This window comes from Antedon mediterranea, chromosome 6, assembly GCF_964355755.1.
Source record: "Antedon mediterranea chromosome 6, ecAntMedi1.1, whole genome shotgun sequence".
NCBI classification, from domain to species: Eukaryota; Metazoa; Echinodermata; class Crinoidea; order Comatulida; family Antedonidae; genus Antedon; species Antedon mediterranea.
The window spans coordinates 29494635-29510934 of NC_092675.1; the positions used below are offsets into that span (position 1 = coordinate 29494635).

At 31.7% G+C, this 16300-nt stretch overlaps 2 protein-coding genes across 2 annotated transcripts; one reads left to right on the forward strand and one right to left on the reverse strand.

Moving 5' to 3' along the window:
* Positions 1–1197: 1197 nt before the first annotated feature.
* LOC140051123 (ubiquitin-conjugating enzyme E2 2-like) lies at positions 1198–11806 on the reverse strand. The gene is made up of 6 exons (XM_072096243.1): positions 11650–11806; positions 5619–5682; positions 3993–4024; positions 3689–3766; positions 2929–3034; positions 1198–2646 (listed from the first exon to the last, which is right to left on the reverse strand). Exons 1-6 carry the CDS (start codon positions 11671–11673, stop codon positions 2507–2509), a joined length of 444 nt encoding a protein of 147 aa, XP_071952344.1. The 5' UTR covers positions 11674–11806; the 3' UTR covers positions 1198–2506.
* A 1149-nt stretch (positions 11807–12955) lies between these two features.
* Positions 12956–15283, forward strand: LOC140051460 (CDGSH iron-sulfur domain-containing protein 2 homolog A-like). Its single transcript, XM_072096680.1, has 3 exons — positions 12956–13106; positions 14032–14249; positions 14630–15283. The coding sequence occupies exons 1-3, from the start codon at positions 13010–13012 to the stop codon at positions 14726–14728; spliced, it is 414 nt and encodes a 137-aa protein (XP_071952781.1). The 5' UTR covers positions 12956–13009; the 3' UTR covers positions 14729–15283.
* Positions 15284–16300: the final 1017 nt, after the last annotated feature.

The window sequence follows — 16300 nt, forward strand, 5'->3', positions numbered from 1 at the left end:
TCCATAATGTGGCTTGTTTTATTTCAAAATACAATATGTCTTTCTAGATCTTGCTATTCTTCCTGTTACTTACTGTTTTAATAATCCAATCACATTATTGTTGCGTATAATCGCTTATATGTTGTTTGCGCATAGTCACATAATATCGTCTGGAAATGTCTGTCATCACAGTAAGGTACGCGAATTAAATTATTAAATGACATTTCTCCATCCAACCACATATTTGTGGTACAAAGGATATTTGAGCAACAGGAAATTTTGTACACAGGACATTCAGCTTAATTGACAGCCTATAACTGACATATTTTGATTTCTTCCAGGAACATTATATCAAGTTTTAACAAAATAAAAAACTCAGATAATTCACCCATTTTCAACAAAATATATATATAGCTTTGATATTTTTAACACAATCTGAAAGGACTTTTCATAATTCATTTATGCACTAATATTGGTGTACGTGCTCATGTATAGTGTTCGTATCAAATATGTATTTTTCTAGTTTATTATCACTATTTATTACCACGTTGAAACACCGGTTCTGTCAGATCACCAAAGTTAAGCAATTTTAGGCCCGGTTAGAGCTTGGATGGGAAACCATCTGGTAATACCAGGTGCTGTATATAGAGTTGGGGTCCATTTGAAATCAGCACTGCTGACTCTTATGGCAGTACCTGCATCTAGTATCTGCCTCAGACGTATTGGCTTATGCCTCTCCTCTGGTCAAGGTGGGCACTGGACAAGAGAAGAGATATAATAATAATTATAATGAATGTTTTGTTTTCCTTAAATGAAGAATATTCATCTTCATCAGTACTTCTATGAATGGATGATTATGGGGACACAAACGCCAGTTGATCATACCTAGTACCGTTTTGATCGTACAATTAATCGGGAAAACATCTCTCGATAATATTATTTTCATTCTTTTTTTCTCCAGTTGAATAGAACAATGTATTTTTCACTATTAAAAGAAGAAAGTTGTATACAAACTTAAGCTCTGTCTACGCCATCAAACTAGTTTGCCTGTGGCAGTGATATGCTTAAATATGTTAATGATATGACATAATCATGTCCATATATGGGCATATGACATGTTTTGTCACATAAAGTTTGATAGTGTAGACAGAGCTTTAGAAACATTGAAATGTGCCCATTAAAACAAATAGCAACAGAAAATAAGAATCTATATTTTACACACTTGTTTTAATTTATTTTCAGACTGCAGATGATACACTTGGGTTGAGTATGTAGAAAGAACCAATTTATACACCATATTTTAAAAGTAATACAACATGAGAAAGCAACTTTGACAGTATTTCAGTGAATATTTCATTTCTGTGAATAAACCATTTACTATTGTACTCCCAACAAGTGGTGTATTTAAATAATGTTTTTCACTTTTTACAATTATTTTTTAAACTATCATGAAGGAAAGAAATAAATTTCTTTTCCTCCATGAATAGTTTTATTTACTCAAGATAGTTTGCAATTATTCAAATTCTCAATTTAAAAAAAAATGTTTTGTTTACTTAAATCAACAATTACGGTACAAGACAAATAAGCACGAAAGAAGAGTTGTTTTTGTTTCTGGTTGGAGAGAGGGTGGCCATTTTGAAAAAGACAATTCTCATCCTTCTAACCATTTTGTTTTTATGGGTAAATAAACGTAAATTTAATTTTTTTACAACCAAACAATTGCAATACTATACTTTCATATAAAAAATGGATTTTAAACATGTACACTAAAGAAAGAAATTTATTCAATTGATGAGTTTTGTACGATAACTAATATTTGGAAGGGCATCAACTGTGTTTATTTTAATTTAATGTTTTGCTAAAGCATACACGCCACTAAATGCAGATATTTAAGCTAATTACACTGTGATAAATGTTTATCAGGTTATCATCACAGGCAGAGTATTTCATCACCAATTTGGATATTTGTCAATTCATAACAATTGTAATAACAAGAACATCATCTGACAACAACAATAATAATATACATTTTAAATTACAGAAAATCACTCTATAAGGTTAAATCCACTAATACTTGCACCGGATTTTCTCCTTTGTCTTCAAACATTTCTCTTTTGTTTGTTTATCAACTACAAATGAAAAATTTATTAAGCAAAATTTGAACCTAGAGTTGATACCATGGCAATGGTCAAAGGTTAAACAGATTCATGGATGCACTTTAAAGTGGAAATGGAGCAATAAAGGAATAATATATTGATGTTTGTTATTAACAGAATGTCTTCCAAGAATTTACAATTCACATAACCAAACAATACAGGGCTACAAAATATAAAACATTTGTCTCATGAATTTAAATCATTCAATTGGGTCAAATGTCAAATATTATTTTGTTTCCGTGACGTATTGGTCAAAGTACTATTTCACTCAGTTGAAATACAGTACGTAGATGGCTATCAAAATGTTTAGAAATTGAAACATATTCGAAAAGATGGCGTAGTAATATGTGAGTAAAGCGGCTTAGAGATCCTTAACAGGCAAATTTTTGCGTCCATTCTTTTGCTTGTTTATTGTACTTTACTTTATCTGTTTTGAAGGTGCGGGCGATTTCTGGAACAAGTGGATCATCTGGATTTGGATCATCTAGTAAAGAACTGATTGATAACAGAACTAAAAAAAAAAAAAAACAAATGATATATGTAAATTTATGAACATAATCTATTAACTCACATTAACAATTTAAATTTAAAGAGGTCATGCTTATTTACTTTACGATAAAATAGAAATAAATAAAATGCCTATTTTTTCTCTTATTATTACACTATGAGTTGACTATTGAGACCTGTGTTATTAATTCACCTTTAGATATGGTCAGTGCTGGTCACCATTGACAACTACTGTATGTTTTAAGTGATATATTGGTAATCATTAAGACCTAAATTATTATATTACCTTTAGATATGGTCAGTGCTGGTGACCATTGAGACCTCAGAATGTCCAGACATATGCTACCATTGCTGTTTATGTTTGGGTGATAAATTTTTGTTGTAAATGCAACCTAAAAAAACAAAATAAAGATGTAACGTATTACTGTTTGTAATGTGTAAGAGCTTCATACTTAAATCCACTGAGGCTTTAACTAGTGTGTACTGTCAACACAATTTTACAGAAGAAATACTGTACGTCATGTTTGTTTAATTTGTCTTCTTGGATAAGGACTATAAACCGTAGGTCCAGTGTATGCATATTGCTCGTGTGCACTTTAAAAAACCTAGTACATCTTTCGAGACGAGTAGGGGGTTGCCCTGGTGTACTAGTACACACACACACACACTGTCGTGGACAGACGTAATGAAACTGTAATAGGGAAGAAGAATGTTGTTGAAAAGGTAACATCTAAGTCCACAGTGCTCTGATCTTCATAAAATAGCGCATAGATATAAATGTCGCATTAAATTACATTGATTTGTGTTATATTCTGTGAAATATATCTTTTGCCCGAATAAATAATAATAATAACAGTAAATATGTTTTTGTTTGTGTTATTGTTTAAATATTCTATATTCAACCTGTCATTAGTTTTTAACACTATTGGTTTGATATATAAACAACGTAACATTTATTTTGTGAAACAATCAACTGAAACTGAAATGACAACTTGTAATTACACTGTTGTCCGAGCAGTTTACTCTTTATACATTGAATGGCTTACCTTAGGAGGTTTAAATGGATAATCTGTTGGAAAATGTATGGTTAGAAAGAAAACACCCCCTTGGTATGGACTCTCAGTCTGAAAAAGAAAATAAAAATCAAAATAATAGTGACATTTTTGCATAAATTTTATGAATGTGATTTAAATACAAAGTACTACAATAGAGAAAGTAACCTAATGTAACTTAACTTTTAATATTTTTTTTATAAAAATATGAATTGTACTAGAAAATTTGAAATTTGACCATGATATAGTGATATCAGTGCCAGTGAACAGATCATGCAATTCAAGATGTTACACTTACCGGACCCATTATTGTAGCCTGCCAATGAAACACTGCAGAGATAAATACAAAGAAATTGTGTTATTACTTAATACTACTATAATATTTTATTATATAGTATTTTGAATAATAGTATAAATACCTAATATTATTAGGTATTTATACTATTATTCAAAATACTTCTTTGAACAGCAGTACTATGCATGATACTTGTTAAGGTTACATCAATGTGTAGTTCAAAGTTCAAAGTTCAAGTTCTATGGTTTCCTAAACTATACAACAAGCTTGTATTCATTTTAACATGTCAAAAACAGAAACCACAATTGGACTTCCAAACAAATATTTCCTGTTTATTAAAATTAGTAGAACGCATGCATTCAGACTACACAATACCACACAACATAGTTCTGACCTGGAAGACACCAACCAACATCAAGTCTAATACCATAACATAAATTGATACCACCTTTAAAATCAGCACAAAATTAAAGACAATATTCATCTACCTTTAATATATTTATATTAAATAAGAAGTCAGCTCTATATCTACAGGTTCACAAAATATCAATGGATTATCTTTGTTTTATATTTATCAATTTTATCAAAATCAATGCAGAAAACATTTAGAAAAACAAATAAAATGTTAACACTTAAATTTTGACTGTAGCCATATTTAAATAAAGCTACAGTAGACAAAAATATGTTTAAATAAATTAACTTTGGGTTAAATATCTATAGTGGTTATATCTGGTTACTAGGCTATACTGATTAGTTACTAGGTTATTGATTAGTTACTAGGTTACTAGGCTATACTGATTAGTAGATATTTTACTAGAGTTTAGGACAATTAGGATATTACTGCCTATTCACTATCAAAACATGCTGACTCATCAAAAAATACAGACTACTCATCATAAATTATCAAATACATCAGAAAGAAAATAAATAGGTTTGAAAAAAGAAAACAGAGTTTAATTAAAACTAAAATATTAATATATTATTAACGTATGAAATGATAAACCATTTATTTACAATCCTTCTATTTTGAAACTTAACATGTCTATTTTTAGATATGATATCATCTATCAAAATTGAGTTCATGTAGAGATTGAAGGACATGCCAGAATAATTTAGAATAAAATTGTCACAGACTGCTGGAGATGGTTTACAATCCAACTATATAATTATAAATTATTTAAATAATGCTAATTTTGTTTAAATAGTTTGTGACATATTACTGTACAAATGTATACTGTTGTAAGTCTGTAAAGCTCTGTTTACACTATCAAACTTTATGTGACAAAAAATATGATGTGCCCATATATGGACATGATGATGTCATATAATCACTACCATACTTGGGCATATCACTACCATATTTAATAGTGTAGACAGAGCTTAAAACACTGGAGCACTATTATTAAACTTCACAGTACAATTTTGACTGCGGAAACTCATGCATGCTGGGTACATTTTTGTCTTTTAAGACTAATTTACGTCCGAACACAACAAAAAATAATCAGAGTTAGCATATTAGTCTTTCTTATTAACTACCGTACTAAAAAATACAACTCAACAGTTCATATACAAGTGGAGGTTGTAAACTATGCAAATTTTATGCAAAGTTTAGTAAAATGAAATACTTACAATCATCGCCCACTGGACCAGCCGAACATTGTGCAGGGGGATCTCTACCAAGATCTTGTAATTCCTACAAAAGACAATAGAAAATGACAATTACATCAGCCTGCTAGAAATACTTTTAAAATTTGATATAGACGACTTACTGTTCCGAGAAATGGAATGTTTAAAATCAACCAAGACCAATATAAAATAACAAAGTAATCAAATAGGTTGAAGTACTGTAGTGTATACTGTAGTGAAGTACTGTATACTGTAGTGGAGTACTGTATACTGTGGTGGAGCACTGTGGTGCAGTGGTTAGAGCATTGGACTTGCAATTAATAGGTTGCCGGTTCAAGCCCCGGCCCGGTCACTGCAGTGTTGGGTCCTTGAGCAAGATTCTTTATCCACATTGTTCCTCCCCACCCAGGTGATAGAAATGGGTACCGGTATGTAAAAAGTATTGGGAAGGTAAATCAGACTCGTTTGTGCGGGAGGAGTGGCGTACCCCCACAAACATACACACTTAGTGGAGTCTGGCCCAAACGCTAAAGAAACAGAGATGGGCACCACGGCCGTAAGCATTAGCTTAGGTTTCGACTTTACCTTTACCTACTGTATACTGTACCTTAAAATGTGATTGATATAAATATATGTAGCGTAATTAGAAGGCAAACTATGCAGGAACTGTAGTTCTAGGAAACAGTTTTAATTAGATATGCAGCCTAATTTCGTATTCATTAATTTGGACAACCACAGAGATAGTAATAAATGATATATAATGACAGCCAATTAAACATATTTTAAAACTAAATTAAAACACAGAAAAAATGTACTGTATATTGCTGTCAGTAATATTCTAATATAGCAGAATATAACTGAATTTAACTTAAATTACATTCATAAATGTTTTAATCCAACACACAATTTCTGTTATCTCAATCTCTATCTCATCAGTACAAACAGGGTGTTTTCACAGGCCACAGCATACAGGTATTTTCACAGTGAAAAATATAAACCAGGAAGTCATTATTTTTAATCTATATTTCATTTCAGGTAAATCCATAAAAATAATACAACTGTAAAACTTATTTAGTTTTACTTCATAATGGAAAAGTTTCAGAAAAATATATTAGGACTGTCACGATAAATATGGTCTGGGACCAAAATCGGTCCGGCCGGACCAATTTTGACTCTAAAGTTGTGGCCAAAAGCAGTCAGCCACTGCCAAAATCGGTCCGGGTTTTTCTTCTGTCGATTTTAATTGAATTACTAGGCCTATGATGCTGTTTTAAGTTGTTTATGGCTAGAAAAATATCCCATGATATATATAAGTAAGTTATCTTGTCGGATAAATACTATAAATAAATGAATTTTATCTTATATGTTCACTCATATTTCAGCCTGCCACACATTCACATGAACGGGTATGAGACGCTAATATTGCCAGCTAGATTTTATGGCCTTTTTTCTTCCTCAAACTAATCAATATTGGATAATTTTTTTATAATAATTGTATTGAATTGATATATTGATTGATTAACCATAAATAAGTAATAAATTAAATTGTTTTTAACATCATGGGGAAACGAAGATGTTAAAAAAACAAAAGAACAAAATGGATTAAAAAGAGGCAGAGATACATTGTACACAAAAGCCTAACAATTAGTACCAATTATTGATGAGTTACTATTAATAATGATAATTAAAAAAACTGGATTAATTTATAATATTAAAATAACAAATAAAACTCAGTAGTTTTCAATATAATGACTAATCATGGCCTGTTTTTTAAATTTCATAAATTTGTAAGACAGGACCATATTTGGCGGCCAAAAACAGTCCTACTGCCCGGACCGATTTTATCCAGTTTTGGCGGCCAAAATTGGTCAGGCCGGACTGGTTTTGGCAGCCATAAACTGGTCCACCGGACCGATTTTGGCCCGGACTGAACTGAACTTTTATTGTATCTCTCTTAAATCAGAGGCACAGTCTCAATGAGATGTGCAACAAGTTTACAGTGAAAAATAATACATACACACTTAAATATAAATACAAAACAAGAAATTAGACATAAAAACAGAATAACAAAAAAAAAAAAAATTTTTTAGAAAACTGAGACAGATTTTAATCTAAATAAATAATTTAAAAATACTAAGAAAATGAATAAATTAAGTTTGAGAAGGAATTGTATTATATCATTTCGTGTGTTCCAAGCCATGGTCAGAAAAATTTTACAATGTTTGTCGAAAATAATAGAGGTGGTAGAGAATTGGAGCGAATTTTAAATTTTAGGTTTGAAGCATGGTAGTTACACTTATCTAATAAGTATTTTTCTAGTTTTGGTTCATTTTTATACCTTATATATTTACTTAGTGATGGTTGGTATTCTTAGCATTCTCAAGCCATTTCATCTTATCTCTTATAGTGTTTTTTTCTTTGAAACCTTTAAGCCAATTATTAGCATATTCTAAGTTAAAATGTTTTTGTATCACAGTTGATTAAAATAGATTTTATATTATGTAGCCAATTCCAATTTAAAGTGTATTTCAAGTGCAAAGAGCGCTCTTAGCAGAACTTTTGGTAAACGACCTTCATCCATGTTTTTCAATCTTTTGAAGTAGGATATTCCTCTATCCGATAGTATGGACTCAATCGATTGCCATCCAAGTTCACCATAAAGGGCTTCCTTTGCAACATACCTTGGTGCTTTTAAAAGATATTTAGCCATTTGATATTGCATATTTTCAATTTTTTGGATAGATGTTTTGCTTTCACAAAACCAAATACTGCATGCATAGGTTATACTTGGTATTCAAATGCCTTTCCAAAGTATATTACCATACATAATTCTATTGAAATCATTTTGTTCATTTATGATTGATTTTATATATGCAATAATTCTGCTTCCTGTTTTCATTGTTTCATCTATATGGCATGTATCTTTTAAATGTCTTGATATGTGCATGCCTAGGTATTTATACGTGTTGGCTTCGTCTATAAATTTATTACCGATTGGCCATTTTCTATGTTTGTTAATGCGTTGGTTGGTTACAATTACATATGATTTTTCAAAATTAAATACCATTTTAAATTTTGTTGCAAAGTCGTTTGCTGCTTTCAATAATAATTCTATATCACTTTCACTATCTCCAATTAGGATTATATCGTCGGCCCAGAATAGGTTACCAATCTTTTTAGCAAATATATTAATGCCTAAATCTCTGTCCTTAATAATTTTGTTAAGTTCATTTATGTATATTAAATAGAATAGGAGAGAGTGGACAGCCTTGTTTGACACCTTCATCAATGTTGAAGATGTCAGTTTCGTATTCACCAAAGGAGACTTTTCCTTTTAAATTTTTATACAGATTTGTAATAATATTTAACATTTTTCCATTAATACCCATGTTTTTACATGCATAAAACAACCCATCTCGCCAAACAGTGTCAAACGCTTTGCTGAAATCCATAAATACAAGAAATGTCTTTTTCCCTTCCGCTTGGCGACAAGCAATTATACTTTTTAATATAAAAATATGGTCTTCACACCTTTTATCTTTCCTAAACCCACCCTGAACTTCCGATAACAAATTATGTTCTTCAATGAAGTTTGACACTGCTTGAGAAATAAGTTTATTATATATTTTAGATACAGTAGAGTTTAAGGTTATGCCTCTGTAATTACTTAACTCTTTGCGATCACCCTTTTTATGTATTGGTATAATCTTACCAATGTTCCATTCCTCGGGTATAGTTTCAAGTGTAGATAATTTCTTAAATAACTTATATAATGCTTCTACAATTTCTGAACCTCCATTTTTCAATAGCTCATTGGTTATTGAGTTATCACCAGGACTCTTATTATTTTTACATTTTGATATAGCATATTCGATGTCTTCGTGAGAGAAAATAAATTGTTCTAATAATGGTGAGTTATCACCAATGGTATGTCGTAATAGAGGTTCATGATAAAGGTAATTATTGTTAGTACTTAATTTATGTTTATTAATACTACTAAAGTAAGTTTTTAATGAGTCTTTAATACAATTTCTATCAGAAGTAACATTTTTTGTACCTGGAATAAAGATAGAATTAGGTGTGACTACGGGTGTTTTATCTTTCAGCTCGGACCAAAAATCTTTGCATTGAGACCCCCCTTTATTCATAATTTCGGAACATCTATGTACTTTCTTTTGTAATATTTTTTGTTTTGTTAGTGATTTGCATTGTTTTCTTATTTCTTGGTAATCATCCCATAGAGAATCGCATACCTCTTGTTTAAATGTTTTAATTTTTATTTTTCGTTTTTTGGTAGATTCTATGGGATCTACAAGCATCTTTCCTTTTTTTGATACAACTGTCAATTTCTTCATCATACCAACAATTACGTTTTTTATTATTATTCTTATGACCCAATGTGGTTTCTGCTACCGTAATTAAATTATTTTTCCATATCCTCCATGCTTCATTTGCGTTTAAATTTGAGGTGTCCCAGTTTTCAAATTTGTTTTTAATTTCTTTCCTGAAAGGTTCCCAGTCAGTATTTTTATCTATATTCCAAGTAACTTTATTGTTTTTAATCACCTTTTGTTTCTTATTGTTTATTTCTAAATTACTATCACCAATTAGTTCTAACAATAATACATTGTGGTCACTTCCTAAGTGGTGTGACAGGACCATATATTGGGACCAATCAGCTGAAAAATAATGTACATCAACATTCACAGAAGTACTTTTTTTAGATTTATTTGAATGATGATGGAATGCCTGGGAAAACTGTAAAAATATGCAACATGATTTTGTTTATTTTTGACTGGGTTGATTCTGATCACCTGACATTTTTTTAACAGGTTTCCACACATGATTATGCACTTGTCAATTGTATGACCCACTATACGACCCCCGGGAGAGGTGCGTCATTTGTCCGATGTGAGTCATACCTTTGTATACCATGACGCACCCCTGCGTAAAAAAAGTGACTTACCTTTACTAGACAATGACGCACCTATTTTTAAATTAGCGACGGACCTTTTAGTGAATTATGACGCACCACGACTGTCTTTTTGACGTACCTTCACTGACGATTGTTGACCCCGATTACTGCAGTGCATGCAGTGTGATATCAAAAATCTCAAACTAATACGCGTGTCTGGTGCTATGGAGGCGCGCCAGGGTCGTCGATCGATGTTAATCAGGCCGGCTAGGAACGTTCTCGCGCGATCACACAATCACACAAAGATTGGAACGGCTATTTATAATACAAATATTATGTCATTTTCCAGTTTGGCCGATAGAGGGCGCGAGTGATGACGCTCTCAAGCGTGACAATGTACAACCTGGCCGCCCCTCCGCGATCGTCAAGGCCTTGTTTTCAGGCTTTTTGGGTGGCGCGGGTCGGTGGTAAAGTGACGGACATTGACGCACCATTGAACATGGAGGCGACGCACCATTTGGGTTCTTTGACGCACCCCTGCGTCAGTAATTATTCGTAAATGACGCACCCATGACGCACCACTCCCGGGGGTCGTATAGTGCGTCATACAATTGACAAGTGCATTACAGTAGTCTAGTACTTACTAGTAGTAGCTATACATTAAGCTAGGCTATTAATTATTGATTTTAACTAATGGCACAATATATAATGATTATTCATTAATCCATTGTTAACATAATCATAAAAAAAACCATTATGATCAAATTAAAGTGGATATTTAAAATGATGGATGGCAATGCCAAAATAAGACAAAAATTTTTTATATAGCATCAAAAACAAATACGTTGATGATACTTTAGTAATACATAAAATAATGATTTCAACCATTCTTTTTATAACACACCATGTGTAATGGCAATCATTGGTTTAGGCCCTCTCTTTTGAGTCAGTAAGCCATACCACACATCACCACAATAAACCACCACACATCAGACAAAATCAAGGAAGCTGAATCAAGAAGAGGGAAATATTTGTGTGGCCTGGCCACAAGATCACAATGATGACAAAAAGAATACCTTGAATCGTCATTTCAAAACAATATCACTATGAATACGTCACCTTTTTTATCCTTTTTAAAGCCATTATTTCTATATATGTTAAATTAAAACTGAACAACTAGAAATCTTATTCACAATGGCCTTCTTTCTAACTTCTTTTCTTTTTACACACTGTATTTTTCTACGTAATTACCCGAACTTCCGAATGGGCGATGACAATTTCCGAACGATGGCGGACGATTGGTCACGTGTCATATTATACTAGTATTCTAGAATTCTCTCCTTCGTTTTCTATCATTATTTATAACCAGAAAAATGTTGAACTTGTATAAATATATATTAATATAAATGTTATTTACATAAGTGAAAGGATTACATAGTGTAATATCTGAAACAACAAACATTACATAATTTATTTAACATCGACATTTTACGGCGATAGGCTGAAGTTTTCTGTTGGAGCCCTCTATAAAAAAGTGGACCATCATCGCGGTCATTGACTCCCCGCTACTTTGCAAATCATCATATTATTATTTTTCAATTCAATAATTAACTACACGGCGTTTATATAACTTTTCCTACCAAAAACCTCCATTAGTTCTTTTTGTAATAAGTGTTTAGGTTTCAGTCTCCTGAACTTTTATTAATTTATTGGAGGAATGTAATTAATACATTAGCCCCCATGTCATGATTTTAATGTTATGCGGGTGTGGAGGACAAAACATTAAGTTTTTACCCAAATTGAATTAATAAAACAATAGAAAGTAAACAAAATACCAATGATGTTTAAAAGCTGTAATCAATTTATAATTTAAAAACACAATATATTTCATTTCATTCTTATGATCTATTGACCAACAAATAATAAAATAAAAGAGATTAATTTGTCCATGATGCTAATAAAAGAGTAGTGCAGTCAGCAGTGTAACTATACTAAAATAAATTTATAATAAATATATATTTAAAGTATTTAAATAATAGAAGTAGCTTAAATATATATTTATTTATTATATTGAAGGGTGAAAGTATGTCTGGAATTTTAAATTGAATTTCAATTATACGCATCATGATGATGCGTCCGTGTGGCCTACTGTACAAATAAAATGATATATTATTATTGAATATATTGCATTGAAGTATTGCAACATTTCGTAATCAAATATTTAGTATTTGAGTAATATATACAGCATTATAAATCGTACGATGAAAACTATTATTACGATATGTTGAACTGATCAATAGAAAATTATCATTTTATTATATAAACTTAGTTGCCGGGGTAGGCCTATTGCCAAAAACTTTGATTTCCACCAAACCTCAACTGAAAAAAAACACGAGCGCCACCTATTGCCTGGTGGTGTCTCTAGTTCATTTTCTTCATCCTGAGAACCAGAGTAGTCCCTAATTTTAATTTAATTGACATGGAGTCCTTAAAATTGTTGATAACAGTTACATTTCCAAATTATCTTCGTAATTTACCCATTCCTGACACGTTGGCAGGGTTTGGTGACCTAACAGGTAAGTTAGAGCCGTGTTTGTCGGAAAAAATGGAATTCCCAAGGTTAGTTTTACGTCATGTGCTTGTTGTCTACTTATTGTTCGTTTCGCACATGCGTTGTTGGTTGTTGTGTGTGAGATTTACCTGACCTCGGTCTGCATCAGTGTATGTAACCGAGTATTGTTGCTTAGATTTTACTAATTTCAGTTAAATAGCGCAATATTTTTCCAGCAATGGAAGGTACAACCATTTGTATAAATGCCTTTGAATCAGTTAGGCTCACCATAACAAATGTTTAATGTTTTTATTGTTTTGTAAGGGTTGACTTTAGTTATAGTTTAGCCGTGCACGACGTACGTTAGGGTGGTAGCTAGATAGATATATTAGGCCGAGCTAGGCCTAGAGGTTAGGGGGCGGAGTTCACAAATGTATCTCTGTACAGTATTGCGAATGGTGGCCGGATACAGATTTTTAAGAGATAAGAATGTCATTGTGTAAAGGGCGTATAAAAGGGTAACAAGAATTACAGATTTAAACATTAAAAGCCTAAAAGAGCCAAGGCCTAACTAGGCCTATATAGTAAGTTTTAACACCTCTAAATATATCTGATTGGACGATTGTGGGTCACATGGCATGCATTATTATGTACTATTTAATGATCATGGAATAGTTGTCTTTTTTTATGTACGGAAAAAAATCTTCTGGCCTATGAACAAAATTTCCTTCAGTAAAATATGAAATTCTATTTTCACTCGGGCTTCATCACGTCACAAAATAGAATTTCATCCTTCACCGAATTAAATTATTTGTACCATCGCACTCAAAAACATTCATGCCCTTTGATTATAGGCATGGTAGATAACAGAATTGTGAAGGTGCATGACATGATTGGGTCAAAAAGATTTAATAGGAAAATGACTGGATTTTTGTTTTTATCTTGTCTAGGATCTGATGTGTTGCGCATAGTGCCACTAGTTGGTGCTCTAGCAGCAGCGGTATACCTGGTTGTGTCTGCCATGAAGGGAAAGAAAGATGATCAACCCAAGCCACCAAAAGTGAATTTTAACTGTCTTGATAAAGATAAGGATAAAATTGTTGACTCTTTTGATGTGGAGGATCTGGGTAACAAAACTTGCTTTTGTAGATGTTGGAGATCTAAAAAGGTATATATACAGGATTGTCATTCATACTACAAGAGCGAATGTAGCTTAATAGTCAATATAACTAAATCAATTTATACACATAGTATTTCGAATATTGACATAAACAGAGATAGTATTCAGCATAAAGGTCAAAGATCAACAATTAGAATAATCGCTGTGTAATGGTTAGACATACTGTTGGTGTAGTAGAATGAGATAATTATTTTTGTTTTTTTATTGTTGTAGTCTAGTTCATGCCTGCCTTATCTGGATAAACCGACAATAGCCCTTTCTCCTCGAATAGAGAGATATAACTTGAAAGTAACAATTTTCATTAAACACCACTTTCCACAAATGGTATTATTTCTCCATGATTATTATTGATTATTATTTCTTTTCAGTTTCCATATTGTGATGGTTCACATAATAAACATAATGAAGCTTGTTGTGATAATGTTGGTCCTCTCATCATCCAGAAAAAGGAAGAGAAAACATCTTAACTCATGTCGGATACCGCATCAGAGTTGAGATCTTAAAAAGAGGAAACATCTTAATTCATGTCGGATACTACATATGCAATTGAGCTCTTGAGAAAACGTCATAAATGTGGGATGGTATCAATACAAAGGAATCTAAATTCAAACTAATTAAATTTAATTTGTAGTGATTAGGGGGTTAATTGTAGTGAATAAATTCATGTATTGAAAATTGTTTATAGACCAAGGACACATTGGACAATTTTAGCACAATGGAGCAATGGTACAATATAAACAGGGAGTTGTTGAGAGTTGTTATTACCTCCCTGGTATAAATACCTATTGCAAACTATTCAACCTGTTAGTGTCGGTTTCATCGCTGTTGGTTGACAACTGAATAAAATAAAATAAATACAGGTAGTTAAAATAGTACATAGTTCACAACATGAACATTTGGTCTAATACAATGCAAGCTTTAAAATATAAAATTATTTTATTATTTTAAGGTTAGTTTATTATATTTGTTGGTGTATAGTATGATTTATATATATTTTGTGTGAATAAACAATTGTAACTATAGTGGTGGTGCTTATAAACTATGTAAAGATTTTTGTACGGTTATTTGTTCTTTTGGTTTTAAAAAACAATACAGGTTTTATAAACATTTACCATCTAGTTATTGGTTGAAAGAGCATCATATGATCAGTGATGTCACAACTGTAGAATTGGTATTATAACGCTTATACTAAAATGCGAGTACTGTATTGTCTTTTTAGTTGGCCTGTAGCGAGATACCACTGAACATGGCTTCAGTAATTGACCAATAATACTGTAATAACTGCCATGTGAAGATTAGATGAAACATCACAGTGAAATAACCATCATTTACAGCATAGCTCAAGGGCCTGCATCCCTAAAATGCTTGCATTTGCGCTGTTAATCATTATGAAAACATTACAATGAAAAGCTAAATCATTACAATTTAATACTGTGTATTTATTTAATTATTATTGTGATTTTGCAGTAGCAAATTCAATGGGAACTTGCCAGTAAGAACCTACAAGCAACGTTAAAAAAACAAGACTTTAATTATCTATAAATAATGCAGATAATCATAGTAGCTACTGTCGCTACCATATATAGACAATTAAGTAGTAGCTATAGACACTACTATTAGTATAAATAGACAATTAAGTAGTAGCTATAGACATTACTATTTATTATAGACTAGGCCTACAGTATCAAATACAGTAGTAGAAATAGACACTATTAGATAGACAATCAAATAGTAGCTATAGACACTACTTTTATTATAGACTAGGTCTACAGTTATCAAATACAGTAGTAGATATAGACACTATTAGTATTATAGACAATCAAATAGTAGCTATAGACACTACTATATATCTACATAACCACTTACTAATTCTATAAATCAGAAACCCATTTTTCTACGCTCTCATGTATAAAAAGAGCATACAAAGACATTACACATACAGTACAAGTATTCAATCTTTTGAACTATTAATTCGTTTTCAAACCACTGTTCGAAAAATTGTATTTTTTATTGAAACTACAACACATCCAAATATCTGA

What these genes read in the sequence shown, in the direction of transcription:
- LOC140051123 (XM_072096243.1), bottom strand. Translation starts at nt 11,673, where the DNA reads ATGGCTTTAAAAAGGATAAAAAAG. An exon ending in ATCCATTTAAACCTCCTAAG is followed by an intron (nt 3,035 to 3,688) that starts GTAAGCCATTCA and finishes TTGTTTTTTTAG; the next exon opens with GTTGCATTTACAACAAAAAT. An exon ending in AGCACTGACCATATCTAAAG is followed by an intron (nt 2,647 to 2,928) that starts GTAATATAATAA and finishes TTTTTTTTTTAG; the next exon opens with TTCTGTTATCAATCAGTTCT.
- LOC140051460 (XM_072096680.1), top strand. Translation starts at nt 13,010, where the DNA reads ATGGAGTCCTTAAAATTGTTGATAACAGTTACATTTCCAAATTATCTT. An exon ending in AGGGTTTGGTGACCTAACAG is followed by an intron (nt 13,107 to 14,031) that starts GTAAGTTAGAGC and finishes TATCTTGTCTAG; the next exon opens with GATCTGATGTGTTGCGCATA. An exon ending in GATGTTGGAGATCTAAAAAG is followed by an intron (nt 14,250 to 14,629) that starts GTATATATACAG and finishes ATTTCTTTTCAG; the next exon opens with TTTCCATATTGTGATGGTTC.